Source organism: Mugil cephalus, chromosome 21, assembly GCF_022458985.1.
Source record: "Mugil cephalus isolate CIBA_MC_2020 chromosome 21, CIBA_Mcephalus_1.1, whole genome shotgun sequence".
NCBI lineage: Eukaryota > Metazoa > Chordata > Actinopteri > Mugiliformes > Mugilidae > Mugil > Mugil cephalus.
This window is the reverse complement of record NC_061790.1, coordinates 17,741,836-17,762,261: the sequence shown is the minus strand read 5'-3', so window position 1 is coordinate 17,762,261 and position 20,426 is coordinate 17,741,836. Positions and strand designations below refer to the sequence as shown.

The window sequence follows — 20,426 nt, the reverse complement described above, 5'->3', positions numbered from 1 at the left end:
TTGTGAGATTCTGACTCAAAATAAAACAAAACCAAATGGCCACAATGTTTTCCTTCCTTTATAATGGATTTGTGAAACAGAAATGTACTTAATAGTAATTACTATTAATCAAACTATTTCAAAAGCCATCAGACTTTGAGACTGTGATTCCTCCTTCTGAAAGCTTTCTGATGTTACTCAATGGTACAAATAGTTCTGCCGGTAATCTGTCAGGTTTTCAAGCTTTTGGTTTTACTTTGAAACAATTTGTCAGAAGTATGTAGACGTCTCAAGGAAGTTGCAGTGTCAGTAGTGTTGCAGCTGATCATTCTGGATTAGTTTGTTTGCTTACTAGTCTGTTTAACAGCAACTATTCACTGCTCACAACATTTATGATGTTTGGTAGCATCACATTAACTGCATCCTGTCAAAGTCCAGTGATTTATAGTGGTCTTCTGACATTTACTAGAGGGTATTTTGTGATTTGTTTCATATTGTCCAGTGTTTTATAAAAACCAAAGTAGTGATAGCAAATGATTAGTGATTAGAAAATGTTGCTGTTGTTGTTGTATGCATATTAACACGCATAGGGCCAACTATAGTTAACATAGTACACACTAGAGACACTATAGCCAATAAATGAATGAATAAATAAAATCATGCGCTGGTGAAATTTTGGTTTCCATTTGATGGCATATCTTCTTTAAGACTTCCAGACCACTTTAAAAACTTTCTTGAGGAAGACGAATGGCAGCTAAACTGTCTTAATCTACAAAGTGCTGAATGCCGAGCCTTTATCCTTAAAGTTATTTATATATTTTAAATTCAGTTTACAGCTCACGATGCAAAACAACACACTGAATGGTGTCACAGTTTGCTTGTGCATTCTATTGTATTTGTTATTTACATTTTTACTTGATCTTTTTCATCATTATATGCATACCTGAAAACACAAAGCAGTTTAAAAAATTGTATTAATGAAAAGTTTGATGCTTGTGCCCGTGACGCTTTTCCTAATTATGTCTCAGGTTAGACGATGTGATGCAACCGTCTTCAATTACAGGTGTGAAGATGTGGTGTGATTATTGGTCCCTGAGCTTCCCTTTGTTGCGCGCGCGCGCGCGCACACACACACACACACACACACACACACACACACACACACACACACACACACAAATCCTCTCACCTATTCAAACTTGACCCAAGAGCATAACAAATTCATGACCACTTAATGATGTGAATAATGACTAAATGCACCCATAGAGTCCAATTTACTAGTGTACAATAATAGCCTTCTGTGCAACAATTTCATGAAATGATGACATAATCAACACCAATTGCTTCTGTGCATTTTGTAACTGCACAACAACGTATCTGTCATATTGTTTTCATAATGGTCTATAGAATCATCTGGACTATAGAACCTTCATAGCATTTATAACACATGTACTATAGTGTAATTTGTGGATACTATATAGGAGCTATTATAACATGTTATGGGTTAGGGTGTATGAGGCATCCTTTTCATATAAAGGCCCAGTGTTTCCAATGGCTACTCACTGAAAATCACACATCAGATCACATTGCAGGTTCTTTCCTGCTGTCAGTGGTAAAGCATGTGGACGTATTCAGAAGAGCAACATGTCTATAAACGTTTGAAAGAACGCATTGTTTGGTTTGGATTCATTATTGAAAGTCTACTGTACATTATTCTTTCTGTAAGGACCTGTGCGTCATGGCCAAATAGTTCCCAACCTATTAGGTACACTCAGTTTTTAGTAGCGAGCCTTTGTTTTAGTGTTGTTTTTCAGTATACCATGATAAGACCACATATACATTAATGTCTACAATCAGTTATTTTATTTTATTTCCATTGTTTGCTTACTTAGGGCCTGTGTGGAAAGGAAAGAACATGCAAAGTCAAACTATACTGTGACATTTTTATTTAATTTTATGTTATTCTTCCGTCAGTACTGACTGGCTATAAATAGCGTTTCATAGAATTGAGAAAATGGAATGAAGAGGAACAAGACCATCAAAAACAAAGCGGAAGAGGAGCATGAAATATGCAGCTTTTAGGAGCAGAGATAACACACATGCACACTTTAAACACGCACTAAATGCTCTTTAAAGAGGACAACTATAAGGATACAGTCAGACGTGCTCGTGTGTGATTAGCAGACCTGAAGCTAACCTGACAGCTATTGCAGAATAATAATGTACTTTTATCAGTCACTGGCTTGGACAATTAACCACCTTGGTCGGCACATTCTGAGACTTTGCTGAAGTTTGTCAGTACTGTAGTACAGTAGTTTGTAGTGTAGTAGCTGAGATGATTGGTTGCTGAGAAAATCAAAGAAAAAATACACACCAAACACACACACACACACACACACAATTATTAAGGCAAAGGATTTTGTGACACATGTCTTGATGAAGACCACACTTCTTAAATCTGCGAACTGTAACTGTAAAAAAAATTCTAGCATCAGATTACACATTGTTATGGAAACCACCCACATTAGAGTATGCCACAGACAAAATGTTGGAGATATTTGTTTAATACTGCAGATAAAGACTTAGGTAGACGTAGAAACCCATTTGTCACAAGACCATATACAACCAAATGAACACAAAAATGAAGGACTGACAAAGTTCCCTGCTTTAAACATTCAATCTGCCACAGTATCTAGTTTCTGTCTTAAATGAACGATCAGTTGTTTTTATAACCTGTCGGACAAGTGTGTGAGTCACACAAAGTATTCCAGGAAATTGGCAAATGGTCTCGATGTGTTTGTGTGAAGATTAGCCTGTGTGTCTGGAGCAGTGCAGTAAAGTGGTTACATCCTCCTGACAAGAACCTCCTCAGAAGACGGTGAGAGGTAAATTAAATGTACTTTATTATTTCATACTGTAGTTAATTACTTCACAGACTAATACAGGTATACCATGAAGTCGTGTGTTGTGGAACAAAACACAGTCACACTTTGGCGGACAAAAGGAATTACATGAATATATGCTTATCCGTAATTAAAGTTAACCCGATGCTTCAGCTTAGCTCAAGCCGACTGTGCGTCATGTAGTGTAGAAAATGGCTTTTATTAGTTAAACGTATCATAAAATTATGTTTGTTTCAGGAAATAGATAAGGATGGATGCCTCATAATCTAGATGTTAAATGTTCAAACTGATAAACTTTATTTTTTCAAATATTCACTCATTTTGAATTTGATGCCTGTTCCAAAAAAAACTGGAAGTCTGAGACGGGCAACAAAAGACTGGGAAAGTTGAGGAATGATCAAAACACAACAACAACGCCTGTTGTAACACGTGAATTGGTTGGCACTTGAGGTTGGCTCGATTGTTCAAAGCTTCAACAATAAGTATCCTCAGTTCCCAAAGCTTCTACAATTTTTAAGAGAGACAGTTAAGTAAGAAACGATTGAGTACATCAACACTATTCTAACAAGGCAGTTGAGACTATGTATTTGGATTTACTGCTGCACAAGTGGCGTTATGTTTCTTCTAAATACCCACAGTGATGTTAGAAATACACGCAGCGCATAGGTTAGTGCATAGAAGCTTAAGCAAGAATTCTATGGCCTGAAAAATGGCAAAGCTTGTCAAATGTAACCAGGGCTGAGGCTAAAAAGAAAAAAAGAAAAGAAAACGACCCTCCTATTAGCTCCTAATAGAAAATCTATTCAGCTTCTCTTAGTTGAATAATAAAAAGAGAAATGTCATGTAGTGACTACTTTTGCAACTATGCCCCCTTTTGCAGACACATTCTTAAAATGGTCTTGTGTTATAATTGATAGTTCTGCAAAATAAGAATATAGTTAATTGAATCTGCACAGTCTGGACTTCGGAAACAGATAGAGCCATGTGCTGTATACTTTTATGTCTTTTACCACTTCAGAGGATCAGTTTTCAGTAACATACTCATGTTGGGACGCAGAGATTTACTTTAAGAGTGTTGCTGCAGCACCATCATGTGGCTTTCCATGGTCATTTCAGAAAGAAAGGAGAACCATTAATGGCAGAGATTCAGCTTGATTGAAAAGCTCCAAAATAATGCACAGAATACAACATATTATGTATGAAAAAACTTTTAGACACTGGATTTATAACTGTACTGATTAACGCTTTGTTCTCATACACTTGTTCACATGTTCACATCACTTCATACTGTAGATCCCTTCACTATATTGCATTGTAAATTTTAAACAACTGACATTGTTTCCTTCTCCTTACTGTAAATTTAATATTAGAATAGAATAGAATACTATTAGGCCTTTACTCAGAAGGGCTAAGCTAGTTTATTCCATTCTTCCTTTCAGGCTCTGTTAAATTTATTGAGTGTTGCATCTGTGAGATGCCATCCTAAGGTCTCTGCACAGATGTTTAACCAGCGTTGGAATGCTGGTCCCACTGCATTTGGTTGCATTCACCCTTTTCACTCAAAATGTGACTAATCTCCTTGTCACTCCTGTTGAAAAGCACCCTCACATGCTTCGCTGTAGAGATGGTATGAGTGGGAGACAAACACCTACTCATCTTCACCAAATGGCTTGTACCCCCATGAATTAGTTATGAGTTATAGTTCTCAGTATGGGCTGAAGGCGCAGACTTTCAGCATGAACTTTGAGAATTCAGCTCCAAGGGGAATTGGACACCTTACTCAGAAGGTATTTTATGAAAACATAAATGAAGCAAATGAAAGGTCTCGGGTTGATTTCAAGTGTCCATTTGCATTTGTAAACTGTCAATCTTGGAATCTCTCTGTTCAACTGAAATAGTCCTTTCTTGGGCTGGAAAAGCCAACCACATTCAGTAGAGAAGTATCAAAAAAGTATGAAAAGCAGTGTTTGATTGTTGGAGTAATGCATTACAAAAGTAATCCAATCATTGTAATGCATTACTTTTTGCTGTGACACGGTAATGTAGTAAATGTAGTAGTAAATGTCAGTAACGTATGTTACAATTAAATTAATTAAGTTGTGTGTTTTTACACAAATTTGAGATTAGCAGAGGAGGATAAAAACTGGGCAAATGTTAACTTCCTGTTAGTGTTGGAGAACAGCTGATTGGGGAGAATATGACAGCAGCAGCAGAGACTCTACATTTGCAAGATGGACATATGGTCATTATTTTCAGTTCGTCAGAGAAAAGGAAACGAAGAACATTACAGTTAAGTTCAATTTGTGTGCAAAACCAAAAATTCTCTCTACCTCGGGAAATAGCAAGCAATTTAACGAAACATCTAGCGTGGTGCCAGCTTTCTTTAGGTGTTCGGTTACGATATACAGTAATAGCTTCTAGCAATACTGATTTCAATCAGAGGCGGAGCCGGAGCCAGAAATGTTTCATTGGGGTGGCCAGGGTGAGACCATTACTCACATAGGGGGTGGCAAGTAGATACCTGAAACGTCTTAGATGACTGCTTTCATTATGACTGTAATTGTTTTTATTGTTTTTATGTGGCCTTATAACAGTGTGCCTGTCACCAGTGTCACCTCCTGTTAACAGGAAAGTTCCACAAATGTAAATATTAATAAATGTATATCAGCTTGTTCCCACTGTCCTAGATCTATACATTAAATTTCTTGTGTCTTGTTTCACCCAAAACAAAATCCATGTCAAACATGAAGTCAGAAATAAATGTATATATTTATTTATACATATATAAAACATACTGTAGCAATAGCATTGTACTATGTAAACACAATGAAGAAAAGTCTAGTAAATTTTGTTATATGGTACTGAAACTTCTTCGCCTGTCTTCAAAGGCTGTACTTAGGAAAACCTTTAGTGGTGGCTGGACACATTCATCGGCCCTTGATCTGGAGATGTCCAAAACAAGAAAAAAAAAAAAAAAAAAAAAACACTGTAAGACATGTCAACCATGTCATCAAACGTCAATAAGTTTAATACAGTAACACATCCTTTTAACAGTTCATTTTATGTTGTATTTTGTTGTTGTATTTTTATGTGATGTTTGGACTTTAATAAAGAGATGGAAATTAAAACTGCTGGCTAAATGTAACAAAAAAACAAAACAAAACACAAAGATTAATAAATGGTTAAATTGATCGTTCGCGGAAGTTTAATTTTGTAACTGTAAAGAAGGTCTTGTTTTAAAACTCTCTCTCACACACACACACACACACACACACATACACACACACACACACACACACACACACACACACACGATGAAATGAAACAGCAGTGAGAAAACCTGACAGGAATCGACTAAAGTAATCATAGACAACTTACGTACCTCTTTCGTGGGTGCTGCAGTGAAATATGTCCGTGTGGAAATGGCGGTTAGGCGGACCAAATGTACTGCACCGCATTTTGTCAAATTATCCTCTGTCGTCTGTCCGGGAAGTGACCATCGGCCACCACGTAGCTCCACCACTGACACTATTAGACACGCTATCAGAGTCTGCGTTCGTTAATTCTTCTAAAAAGATGACTGTGACTGCTTCTTGCTCTCTATAAAACACTTCACCTTCTTCACCTTCATCACCTTCTACTGGATGTGTAAATGAACTACACTGAATGCAGAAAAATCCATTCCAGTTATTTTGGTGAAAGTAAGTTAAAAGTAGTGCACAAGTAATGTAATGCCTTACTTTTACAAAAAGTGATATTATAATGTATGTAATTACTTTGAAATAATGGTAACAAGTAATACATTACGTTTTTGAAGTCACTTGCATATCATTTACCAAGAGTTGTGCTTTTGAGACTGGGAGTGGCATAAAAGGATGAACATCACTCTCATGTAGACTGTAGGTTAACAATACTTGTGATTATTAGCACAAAGAAAGGAGGAAATTGAAGACAGCGAGGGAAACTGTAATCTGTCCAAAGATGACAAACTAGTGTAGCCTGTATTCAGCATAGCCTTTCTGCATTGTTTGTGTGAACCACCATCTCAGGATGGATAAGCAATATTTGGCCCAGAAACTTGTATCAAGACATACACCAGGAATTAACTCAGTGTAAAATCAAGTTGTTTTAGTGCTGTCCTAAAAATGTCCCTTTTGGTAGTTGCCAAACAGACATGACAGTGATGTACAGTCAATCATTTCATCCAACTGAAAAATGTGTTGTAAGCACAAAATTGGGAAGGCCTCTAAAAAGGCACAAATATTAATAGTTCAAAGAGTAGCTCAAAGAAAAAAGCCTTCATAAAAACAGATGTAGCATTTTTCTGTTTGCTTTGTATTGGAGGTTTTACAACATGTTCAACAGCATCAGTGTCTAATCACTCATTGAAATCCTTTTACACAATCTCTCATTTAGAATTTTGAGAACAAACATTTGCTCTCTCTGGCCTACCGATGAAAACAAGGCTAACATTTAATATTGTTGTGTGTAGTTTTGAGCATCTTTGCTGTTGATGACAGGATGGTCTTACACTACATTAATGGACATGTCTTCTACTTGATCTAATAATGAAAAGTCATTGTGTTTGCTGTATTTACTCTCTAATCAGGATGGCTTTACCAAAGGCTGTAGGATACGTGTTTATTCTTCTGGCTATGTGCTGCATTCTGGAACATCAAGGAAATGGAGACTCTCTTATTGTTTTCTCCGAGGTGAGAAGTTAAAGTTTTATATCATGAAATACTGAAACTAATGGGAGTTAATTACTAAACATAGTCTTAATGTTTAGTTGATTATTAGTTTTTAGTTAAGGTTATTGATCTATGTAGATAATCCACACAGTTGAATTCATCTAATGATTTTTTCCAGGAAGTAAACAATACAAAAGGATCCCCAATTCATGCCAGAGAAAAAAGAGCAAGTGAGTCACATTTTAGTCCATCAACTATTATTATACATCTTTAAGCTATTGTTAGAGCAATAAATACTGATCAGTTAATCAGTTCTGTCCTTGCTACTGATGATCTGTTCAATATTGACACACGGTCTGATCATGTCTCTTTCTGCTTTAGCTCTCGCTAGTTCCACTGATTATGAGCTCCAAGCTGTTATCAGCGTCTCCAATGGGGAGAGTCTCCGACAGTTTTTGAACAATCTCAGCTTTCCGTTAACAATCAACGGCACAAGTGAAATCACCAACATTGACGTAACAACAAGTAAATAATATATATATATATAATATATACATAATGTTTTTTTTCCAGTTGTTTTCCACAATTGCAAAGGTTGAGGTGTGTGCTGCTGTGTCTACTATCTTCTCAGTGTGTTCATCAACTATGACTGGATACCAGTGCAGATGTGCAGAGAGCTTTGCTTGGTCGTATGACACCTGCATTAAATATGGAGCCTGTGACGCCATCTTTGGTGAAATGTGTGGATGCATTAACAGCATCCCAGATGACGGCCAGTACTGCCAACCAAACATCAGTCAAACAGGTAGCACTGAGATGTCTGTAAGTGCATTTACTCAAGCTAAATGAAGCCAGCCAATCCAACAACAAGCACACTCAGGGATGGTACAAGTCAACCAAACCTGGGATGAATCGAGGACATATGGGATAACAACATAAATCGCATGCAGTGTCTGTTGTTTAACATTGCTGCTGTGGTTGCAGAGAGTGTTTTTTTGTCCTTGATGTCAGTCAGTTAATGCATCTTGTGCTAGATGGAACTTACGGTAGAGTTGAGAGCCAAGTGAGAGCCACACATTAGAAGTGTCAGGCTGACTGTGTTTATGGTGTTGATGAGGACTATGGACAATAGTAGCCTTGCAATTACCTAGCAAGAAAACCTACGTAGCTTAATTGTGTTGACACTACAATATGTATTCAGGTCAAGAATATAGATTTCATTGTTGCAAAGCATTGCTTTCTATGGTATTTTTATCAGCGACGTCAATATCAGTGACGTCAAGATCGAATCGAGTTTCACAACATATTAGTCATTCAGCCCCTAGTAGACATCTGAGTCCTGTCCTGATGAGCTGTCTGGCCCGTTTTCAGACATGCATTTCTGAATGGGTAATTTAGTTTCCCCAATATACAAGTCTGTACATTCCTCACTGCACTGAACTGCATAACAATCCATTATTCTTGTTTCTGGCTGGGAGTTTTGTCCTAGAACAGATTTGTGTACCCCAAAGGCAAAACAGGCCGGGTCATTAGAATACCATTCATTAGATAAACAAGTATTAAAAGTGAATTGCTTATTTTATTCATATATATATATATATATATTTTTTTTTTTCATTTTCACAGTGACAACGCCAAATGGTATGAAATTTGTTGTACCAATATAGCTACTTCAGTAGTGTGAAAGTACACACTTGCATACATGTATAAGCAGCAATGTGGGCATGCACATGTTTTTTTTTTCCACAATATTTTTTTGTACACTTGTCTTGTGACAGAATTCTGTGATGGACTTTTTCTTTGTCTCCTCCACAGATGCTGTGTTCAGTGATTTAGTCCTTGACTTGCGCATCCCAATTTCCAGTGTGCCTGTACCCTCAAACTTTATTAAAATATTCACGGAAACCCTGAGAAATCTTTCCATTCCTCAAAACATCACTCCGTCTGTACTGCTGATAGACGTAAATTTCACCACATGTAAGTGTCACTTCATTCATTTGTAGTTATACTACATCTGACGTAATGCAGCTTATATAAATGTAGAAGTTTATTTTTAAAATGTTTTTAAAAGGGTGCTATCCAAACTTCACTGGAGGACTGCAGTGTCAATGTCAGGACGAGTTTGCTTGGTCATGTGGCAAGTGCAACACATATGGCACATGCAGCAATGACGCCAGACAAACCTGTGGGTGCATAAATGGGTTCCCTTCTGACGGACAATTCTGTGAACCAGTTTCAAGTAAGCCCTTCTATTCTGGAGATACTTTAACAGATTTTGAAAACATGGTGGTTCTCTGTACAGAAATAATGTAATCTCTGATGTTCCACAGGTATCATTCCATGTCCAGTCCCAACTCCAACTGGTATGAACAACAACATGAGGCGCAGTTAGGGACATTATTTAGAACTAGCATCTGAAATACGCATGAAGCCAAACTCATTCACATACTATATTGAAGTCCTCATACACATGCTTGTGAAACACTCTCAGATACAAATATGAAATTCTCTCAAACATACAGTGGTGGGCACCCCATGCATTTGTGAAATATTTCATTAACAATCACTCTTAAGTTTTTTTCAAGTGCAATTTCTTATAGTACAGTCACAGACAAAATACTAAACAAATCCTAAAACAGCTATAAAAAATTAAATTGATTGGTTCCATAAAAATAAAGAAGATATTTTGAGTATTGGATCATTTTGGTACCAGTGACCCATTTTTCTGTTGCCGTGCTTTGTGTCTAGATAAAGCCAGCACGTTTGAAAGTTCTTCAGAGACAAAAATGGCTAAAATAAGGAACCTAACACCGGAAACACACCTGAAGATACAGATTCTCAGTCAGGGAGAGTATAGCTGCTGTCAGTTCACCAGAAAGTGCAGATGCAGTCCTCCAGCAGTTGGATCCACTCTGCAGAAATTCACATTAAGACAAACTAAGATCTGAGTGTCCAAGGGTTTCTTCAGCAAGAAAATACCGCATCCTGATCCGCATGTGCAGGGAAAACCACCGATTGACATCACAGGAGCTCCAACAGCAGCGGTCAAATCAAACTAGTGTCCAGTGTTCCATCTGCACTGTACGTGGTCGACTTTTAGATCATGGCTTACAAGGCTGTCAAGAAGCTCCTGATCAATGAGAGACACAAGTTAACCCGGTGTCATTAGGCCCAAGCACACAAAAACTAGGCAATCAGGAAATGGAAGAAGATTCTGTAGTCAGATGAGTTTCCAGTTTCCAGCTTTATCTTTCTCCTGCTAATGTGTGGGTACACAGAAGACCAGGTGAAGCATTATCTCCAACATGTACAGTACCTACTCTCAAACATGGTGGAGGCAGTATCATGGTCTGGATGAATGAGTGCTGCTGGTGTGGTATCACTGTCTGTGATGGCACATTGAATTGAACTCTGTCAAATATTGTGCCATTCTCCAAACCAACATGCTCCCTTCTGCACGTGCACTGTTCCTTCACGAAACTGGATTTTTCAACAAGATAATGCCCCTTGCTACACATCCAGGGCCAGTAGAACTTGACTGCAGGAGCTCAGTATCCAGGTCTTAGAGTGTCCAGCTCAATCCCTGGACATGAGCCCCTTTGAAAATCTGTGGTGGTTCATATTTGTATGGGGGAGGCTAGTTCTGGATAATGTCCCTAATGGCTTCTCTTAACATTTTGCTTCGTTCCCAGTTCCACACATTCTGTAATTATTGAACTAAACTGTTTATCATCAACATTATTGATGCTAATGTTTCTGATGTATTTGCAGTGATGACGGACACGACTCCAGTGACAGCTACAAACTCAACAACAGAAATAATGACAGCAGTGCCAAACACAACAAACCTAATTACGACAACAACCTCAAACACAACCGCGCAAATGACAATAACCGCAAACACAACGGTGCAAATGCCGACAATAATGGTGAACACAACAACACCAATGGCAACAACAACAACACCTGCAAGCACAACAAAACCAATAATGACAACAATGTTAAATACGACAATACAAATGCCGACAACATTGGCATCACCAGCCCTTCCTTCTACAAGGAGGACGTTTACCTTAACTCTAAACATGGATTTCAATTCTTCATTAAATGACCCAAGCAGTAAAACTTTCCAAGAAATTAATTCAGCAGTAAGTATTAAATATTTCTTCCATCTCTCCCCTTTAATAAGTGTATATCACAATGTTCAGCCTACGATATTTGATATTTAATCCTGGTTTGCCTATATCAATTTCTTCAGATTCGAAATGAAAGTGAGGAACACATCTCAACTCTACAATCAGCAGAGTTAATTTCATTCATGTAAGTTTTATTTTAGTACACCAAAACTGTTTTAACATTCATAATTCCATTTTTATAAGGGTGTAATCATCTCTCTATATAAGAATCTGTATACATAATGGATTGCCATGAAATTTGAAATTTAGTACTGCCATTCATAAACCCTTCAAGATGAATTGTTCAGTACTGTGGTCTCTTGGTTAATAATTCTGTTGAGGCAGGTTGGAATGTCATTATTTGTGTTTAGTGAGAATTAGCAATTGTTAGCAATTAATTGACAACAGTAACCTAAGATAGTGACATCTGTTTAACTAGCACATACGTTTAATCTTCCACTAGCTTAAATCCCACTATCATTCTATCATGGCTGAGGACTCTGTACTGTTTCTTAATTAAATATACTGCGTTTGATGCATTTTACCAAAGTTTTTGAACTCTTTTTCTGTATCAGAACTATGGTGTGAATGTTAAGGAGAAATGATCCATATTCTGGAACAAACTGTGATGTCTCTCTTGCTCTTTCTCTCTCTCACTGAAATCTGATGTGATAAGTTATTTCTTAGTTGTTGATCTCCACCCTGATGTTGGTTATTTTACTGCCTGCACAAAGCTGAGATTATGACTTGAACCCTGAAAACTTTGTGACATAAAAAAATCTCCACTAATAAAGGTAAATAAAGACACCAGATATTACTGAGCACTAAAGCCACTAAGTCTAAGTCACCCCACTTATGCAAGAGCACCCCTGCTGAGTAAGTGGCCTTTAACGTGACTGTGTGTTCACACTACTGAAAAAATGTAGTATCAAATATTTACCAGATGTAGTCAAGAGATAATTCCTTAATTTTCTGTAGCCATTTGTCCTATGGAGTGCCTCGGGCCTATCCTAGCTGTCATTGGGCAATAGGCAGGATACACCCTGGGCAGGTCTCCAATCTATCACAGGGCTAACACAGAGACAAACCACCATTCACACTCACACTCACACCTACAGACAATTTAGAGTCACCACCACACCACTTTGCGCCCGTGTTCAGAGATCAGATCACTCAGATGTGTCCTCAGTGTATCATGGGTGTGTTCACATACATACTTTAAGCTGGTCACTTGTGACTGGATTGCCCAGGATGGATATCAATGCAAGGGCCTTATTCCAAGTCAGTCACAACTTGAAGCTTTGAATATTAACCACTTGCTGTTTGTTTCTGAATAGATTTTGAAATGCTAGGTGGCGGTTAATGGCCAGATTTAAAATGGCTAAGTTAATGGATTTGTACTTTATTTTGTTATTTCATTGGGATTCAATTTTGTCTTACAGAAGCGGAAGCACCATTGCTATTTATAATGTTAGTGCTGCATCTTTTCAAGACACAGAAATTGAAGCACTTAAAACTGGATTATTTACAACACTGCAAGACAGATACCCCATCTTATTCGACAGTAAGTTAGTTTTGTATTGTAGTGATTTGTAAAAATGAGCATATTTGCATTTGTTGGCATGTCAGAAATATTTAGTAGGGTATGTAATTTTTCCCTGACCAGTATGTTGATTTTTATTTTTTTAAAGGTTCAGACCCCTTCAAATTTGAGCCAACTCAAGTATTTTTTGAGAATTCAGTGAATGTGACATGTGGACCCCCACCAGAGAATCTCAATTTTGGTACAGACTGGAAAGCTGAGTGGAAACATAATCTCGACCCCATACAAGAAGATGAAAATCACAAGATTTCAGAACCAGATGGGATAGCCACATTAACAGTGATCAAATTTTCCGAAGCTGACAATGGTAAGATACAAATTGAATGTGGTGTAGTCAGTTGTGACATTCTCAAATCATACAATACAATGCATATGCTGCATAGGGGTCCTCTCTCTGAGCTGTGCAAAGTTCCGATTGGATTGAGGAATATTTCCCCTACAGTCAAAAACCAACATTGAGCAAAAAATGCAAAACTAGTGAAAAATCCAAAAAACAATTCCTCTTTTGGGGTGATCTCATTGTTGCCCCTCTACGGCTCCTGTTGTTAATTTCATTAACACCAAAGCAGTCAAAACTGATTAACAACGCCCTCAAAGTTGACAGATCAATATCCCTAAAGTTTAATCGACTTGATGGTATACTCTGATTATAGTGTTCCTCTATTTTATTTTAGCAGGGTATGCATAATATAAAATATCTAAAATAATAATGTTATCCAACATATTTAGTTTTTATCATTTCACAATGCTGACTTTATACTGTATAAAATTATGACCACTACTTGGTTCCAGGACTTTATGAATGTAGGCTGATCCGAGATAACGATTCAGGTTTCCGGCAGAAATCCAGTTTCAACGTGTATCCCACCACTCCAACAAACAGTAAGTGCTTATCCAAGAAAAGCAATTATTACATTTCAGGATGAGATATCTTTTCATGCAATTACAATTACTGAGATCACAACCTTCTTCTTTCTCTCTAGATGGTGTAAATCTGGCCATTCAGACCCTACAGAAACGATCTCAGGTGACCATGTTCTCCAGCTGCTTATGACACTAAACTAAACGACTAAGACAACTACACTCTAAACCTTGACGCCTTTAAGACACTCTTTTAAAGCATTTAGAGATGGAATGCAAATGCCCCCCCTGTTGCATAGTTTGTGCACATTTAGCCCAACAAATAAAAACTGAACATCAAGTAACAGTAATAATAATAATAATACATTTTAAAATAATGACATTACATAAACCATTGTGTACATTCACTAACCTAAATATTCTACAAAGTCAAAAAAGTCTAGGAATTGTTAATCAGATCTTGCATTTGATCATTGAGGTGGCTTGTAATTCTTTCTGTTCACATCTCATAGAACTTGAATGCTGCTTCACTACCAGATTTCTTGGATGAGCTCAGCAACATCACTGTCAACTCAACTCAGGAAGTTGCTACATCTCCTGATACCATCAGGTCCATTGTTCAAATACTCAGAAATGTAGCCAGTTTTATATCATCATTAAATATCTCAATAAGCAGAACTTCAATGGAGGTAAGTGACTTAGTCTGCTTGGATTAAATATTGTAACTAGTAAATGTTTTTACATTTAATACTTTATTTTCTTTCTCTTTAGGATGTGCTGTTAACTGTAGGTGTTCTCACCACAGATGGGGCCAGAGAGTCATGGAACTCTCTGAACACCAGAACCATGTCATCAACAAGAAGTAACGACTCCACCGCTGAAAGTGTCAGCTCATTGTTGTTGCAGTCTCTTGAGACTATAACATTAGGCCTTACCAATGGCACTTTTGACATTGATACTCCTTTTATTATCTTGAACCAAACTACATTCACAGACACTTTCAGTGCTGACTTCAATTCTTCAGTTGAGATAGACATACCAGAGTCTGATGGAGGAAATGAGTCAATCACTGTTATAACATTCTCCTCAATGGATAATGTACTCCCTGCAAGAGACGAAGGCAATTCATCCCTCAACATTATCAATGGAAGGGTTGTACTTGTTCAGTCCAGTGGCACCATCAATAATATCTCACTCTCATTTGATGTCATTAACAACACTCTTGACAATCCTAAATGTGTTTTCTGGAACTTCAGTTTCTTTGATGGTCTTGGAGGATGGGATGACCAAGGCTGTGAGTTGGTATCCAGTGTCAACGGAACAGTCACCTGCAACTGCAACCATCTGACCTCCTTCTCTATCCTTATGTCACCCAGTGGTTTCATTGACCCTGTCCTGGACTATATAACCTACATTGGAGTTGGCATATCCATCGGCTCCTTGGTCATATGTCTCATCATTGAAGCTGTCATATGGAGAAAAATAAGGAAGAACAACACGTCTTACCTGCGTCATGTTTCCATTGTTAACATTGCAATGTCTCTTCTGATTGCAGACATTTGGTTTATCATCGGAGCAGTCATTTCAAAGGAGGAAACAAACATCCCAGCATGCACTGCAGCTACATTTTTTATCCATTTTTTCTACTTATCCCTCTTCTTCTGGATGTTAGCATCAGGTCTGCTGTTGCTCTACCGCACCGTCACTGTCTTTGAAGGGGGTTTGTCTAAAACATCTATGTTGGCTATTGGGTTCTCTCTAGGCTATGGGGCACCCATCATCATTGCAACCATTACTATAGCTGTAACTGCACCCAGAAATGAATACATCCAAAGAACCGGATCCTGCTGGCTCAACTGGTATGAGTCCAAGGCTCTACTGGCATTTGTGATACCTGCACTGTCAATTGTGCTGATAAACCTCATAATCCTTCTTTTGGTGATATACAAAATTTTGAGGAGAAGGGTGGGGAGTAATGCTGCACAAACAGCTGAGAAGCACATTCTTGTGGTCATTGCCAGGAGTTTGGCTGTGCTCACACCAGTTTTTGGATTAACTTGGGGTCTAGGAGTCGGAATATTGATCAACCCAAACAACAGAGGAATCCATATTGCATTCGCATTTTTCAACTCACTGCAGGTACAAATTCAATATTTACTAATGAAATAATCTATATAATAGATTTGGATCAATCAAATAATGTAGGTAGTACAAATAGTGAGCTAGTCTGTTACGACTGAACCCTTCATAGTTGACTTTACTCTGTGTTTCTTTATAAAGGGTTTCTTCATATTGGTGTTTGGAACACTGTTGGACAAAAAGGTATGTACGTCTCAATATTCTAACTTGATTGAATCAGATCCATGTACTGATGGAGAATCCACATCTTTAATAATGTGTAAGTAATTAGTGTGTGGTTTAATAAGTGAAGACTTATTAAGTATTCTAGCAAGGTTCACTCAGGATAAACTTCCACCTACAAAGGCCAATTCATGGTATCTCCTTTCTTATGGTGTTTGACTGGAGAAGTTGACCAAATATAGTTTGTTTTGATTGAAGACATGAGCTTGAAAATTAGAACCCCAAAACATTTCAAAGAATTCAACTCTGAACACTACACTGCAGTTTCCTCTAAATATAAATGCCCTATGCTTGTGGTATAGCAGTGTACTAATTTCTGAGATGTTACTCTACAGGTGCGGTCAGAATTAACAATTGCAACACAAAATTTCACAAGCGGATCAAGGGTAAGGTATTTTTTTTTATTATTTATTTGTATTTCTATATCTCATTAGTGACTTTTCAAATGCTGTGGTGGTTCCTATATTTAGTGTTACCTGTGTTTTAGAGCACCAGTGCTGCAAACTTTTCAAGTGGACTGGGATTTTTCCGGAACTGGAGACGAGAAAGAGGTATAGTCGTCACAGTCTCTACAGTTTCATTTAAATACATTTGCTTAAAGTCAGTCGCTATTGTTCACCGAATGGGATAACACAATGGTAATTGAGCTGATGCCCGCTGAAAGATGAATTGCTTTTTGCCAGAGACACACATGCAGAGCTGAATCAGTAAAACAGCTCTGTGTGAAGTAAACTTGCAAGTAAACGTTGGTTTGGTTCAAGAAACTATGAAAAGATCTCTGAGAAAAGAGGTGCAGAAACACATCTATCATTATTGTCATGGATAGCACCAAATAGACCACTATGGAGATATTTGCAGTTGCCATTTTAAGAAAGAACTAAGACTGAAACAATACAGTTCTTATTAGGTGTGCCAGTGGTTAAATCAGTTGGTTAGGGCAAGACTGAAATCCACTCATGTATTGGAAACATTGCCTACTGTCTCTTGTTTTAGTACTGTTTCTGCTGTTTTATTGTTGTGCCACAGACTGACTCATGTTGTTTTTTTGCTGGTTTTCAGATGGCTACAACGTTTCATCTGGTCCAACATCCAGTGACTCTTTCACAAACACATAATAATATCTGGAGACTGCTCTGGTCATTCTGCTCACTAAAATAAGTGTGTACATGTATTCACACTGGCTGTGATTAACTATACCATAAGAGTCTATTTTCCACTACTGGAAGAGTCCATTATTGATAAGATTAACTGGAATTGGACTTTTGTTTTAACATCTGCTGCTACTTTGACTTAGCAGCAAAAATAGGGATGACTTCTACTCTGTTTTGCTGCTTGACTCTATGTAATATAGCAATGTGGACCCAAGTGGACCCTAACACGTTTTTATTCACACATTACAGCTGATTTGAATATTGAACTTTTCTGTACTCTAAGACTAGACTTACATATTTCCTCACAAATTTTTTAATCTGTTTTGCAATTGATTACAGTTGACATTGTGACTGAAATGTATCTCTAATTATGCCTTTAATTTGTAAAACAGAGATCTATAATTGCTTTCTATTGTGAGTTGATGAATGAAAAACATTTTTGTAGTTACAGTTAAAGCCTCTAAAAAGACAATTTAATAGGGCATTCCATTTACTGACTCCCCGTCATCTCCTTGATATACTCCCCTGACTTATGCATTTGGTTTGAAGTTGGCCTATAGTATAATTTTTCACAGCCTGATTTACAGCTTCTTCAAAAAAAAAAAAAACCAACAACTTTCTCATCACACCTTTCTGTTGTCCCAATAGCTAGCTACCTTCTCTCAGCGTTGCCTTGATCTTGCCCTTCAACATCTTTATTAGTGGAGGATATTGCGCAACCCATTGCAGCTATTCATCTCCTAGGGCTGTTATGGGTTGCTGTGGCATATTCCTGCTTTTTGGTCTCAGTGGCGGTCATAGCAAAGATTGTTTGTAATGCTACTTTCATGTCTTCCAGACTGAGAATGCCCATCCCCTGATCTTGGTTTCTGAGGTTCTAGGTGTCTAGCTGCCCTTGTGTTGAGCTTGGAAGGCTTTGCATTTCAGGGTTTCAAGGATTTGCTATTGATCTTGTACATCTTGCTATTGGAGATGCACACACTGATCAGCTAAATAAATTTTTTTTAACACTTTCTATGAAGGTTGTAATTATAATGCCCTATGAATGCATTCATAATATTTTATAAGGTGTCTATAAAGCATTGTAATGCTCATTATTACCATCTATACGTATTCACAAGTCCTCATAACCAACTTCATGACGCATTATGACAACTGGTTATGAATGATTATAATTTTAATCTGAATAGTGCATTATAAATATGTCAATATCTGCCTAGTCACTTGTTAGTTTTATGATGCATCATAACTTCTTTGCTTTGCTAAATGTTTATAGTGATGCATGATGAGTTTTGCCTATAGTGCTTTATATCTGCAGCTATAAGTATACGTAATAAACCTATAATAATGTATACATCTCCCTACAGCACACAGTTATAAACAGCAATGCAATATCATAAGTGCTATTTGTCAGCTCTAAGTAAAGTGACAAGAATATGACACTATTATTAACAGATTTAAGTTACTATGAGTAATTAAAAGGTGCAATGAACTAAGTACTGAGTCTGGCATCTTTACCCCATATGCACAATATTATAAATGTATCATAGGTGTTATTTGTCAGCTTTAGCTAAAGTAGTGCAAATGACGTGTTGTTATAAATAGATATAAGATTATTATAAACAAATATGAGGCACAATTAAATGAGAGCCTGGACTGTAAAGACAAAAGGAATGTATTTAGTTCACTTTATTTTTATTTAAACCAATACACATAATCAGAATGATAATCAATGCTCTGAGCACATTACACAAACACATGAAACATGTGAAACAGGCCACAAAAGTGGCATGGCGTGGTCTTATACTATGACGTGGTGGTTATCATTGGAACAAAACTCACAATGCCACTGAAATCTATTTTGGGTTATTATGAATTTCATATGTTCAATTGATATTTCATATCAATTTCCATATGCATGCCAGTCTTGCAAATGATATGATGCAGGCATAAAACCTGTGTGAAATCATATAACAGTAAATAGGCCAACAGCCCCACAGTAGTCGCCAAGCAACAGAATCATTCAACACCCGACTTCCCCATAATCAAAATATACCTACTTAGCACTCATATACATTGTATTTTCTTATATCAAGCATGTGTGACCCATGATTTCTAGCAAGCCAGTACTCCCACTCTATAACTTTCCACTTTAAAGGTCTGCCATGCAGCCTCCCAGCATTATGACACACTGACAGACACACTACAAGACAGTAATAAAGACAAAATATTAAGACAGACACCCACACACAGACGGACAGATAGACAGACAGATGGATAGAAAGACAGATAGAAAGATAGAGATGTGGCTCTTAAAAGTGCGTTTGGGTTGGTGAGGTGATTCAGGGTCAGAGGTCAGGAGATGGTTTGACAGCAACTACAATAAGAACAGAGGCAAATCTTTAGTGCTCTAGCTGGGTTTGTTTTTATGCAGAAAGGTTTGATTGAAAACAAATAAACATCACGTTTTTTTCTAAATCAATACAGAAGGTTTAAAGCAGCCTAATGAGACATTATGTTACCGCATATCATGCAGACACTGCAGATTAACCGTAGGTGGCTTAAGCTAGCTAGACGAAAGGAGGTCAGGGGTCATAGACTAAGGAATGACATTTTTATAATAATGATAATATTAATAAAAACAATATTAAAATAATATCTGACGACATTGCCAGCGTAGTGGTATCTTGTCGTACATAGGA

General features: G+C 37.4%; 1 protein-coding gene across 2 annotated transcripts; it reads left to right on the top strand.

Moving 5' to 3' along the window:
- The first annotated feature begins 2,800 nt into the window (after positions 1 to 2,800).
- On the top strand, positions 2,801 to 18,737 carry LOC124998603 (adhesion G protein-coupled receptor F5-like). Of its 2 annotated transcripts, XM_047573011.1 has the most exons (21): positions 2,801 to 2,864; positions 7,492 to 7,594; positions 7,752 to 7,803; positions 7,955 to 8,098; positions 8,205 to 8,378; positions 9,389 to 9,550; positions 9,645 to 9,812; positions 9,904 to 9,936; positions 11,345 to 11,721; positions 11,832 to 11,893; positions 13,191 to 13,312; positions 13,440 to 13,658; positions 14,144 to 14,233; positions 14,335 to 14,378; positions 14,725 to 14,901; positions 14,984 to 16,071; positions 16,234 to 16,351; positions 16,493 to 16,534; positions 16,909 to 16,959; positions 17,061 to 17,124; positions 17,633 to 18,737. In XM_047573011.1, the coding sequence occupies exons 2-21, from the start codon at positions 7,493 to 7,495 to the stop codon at positions 17,686 to 17,688; spliced, it is 3,345 nt and encodes a 1,114-aa protein (XP_047428967.1). In that variant the 5' UTR covers positions 2,801 to 2,864; position 7,492; the 3' UTR covers positions 17,689 to 18,737. The 2 variants fall into 2 exon arrangements, with proteins under 2 accessions (XP_047428967.1, XP_047428966.1); XM_047573010.1 differs by having other exon boundaries at positions 14,984 to 16,351.
- Positions 18,738 to 20,426: the final 1,689 nt, after the last annotated feature.

Bases quoted from the DNA above. Each gene is read 5' to 3' on its own strand.
- LOC124998603 (XM_047573010.1), top strand. From the start codon at position 7,493: ATGGCTTTACCAAAGGCTGTAGGATACGTGTTTATTCTTCTGGCTATG. The intron at 9,551-9,644 runs GTAAGTGTCACT...TGTTTTTAAAAG, and splicing joins AGACGTAAATTTCACCACAT to GGTGCTATCCAAACTTCACT. The intron at 11,722-11,831 runs GTAAGTATTAAA...CAATTTCTTCAG, and splicing joins TCCAAGAAATTAATTCAGCA to ATTCGAAATGAAAGTGAGGA.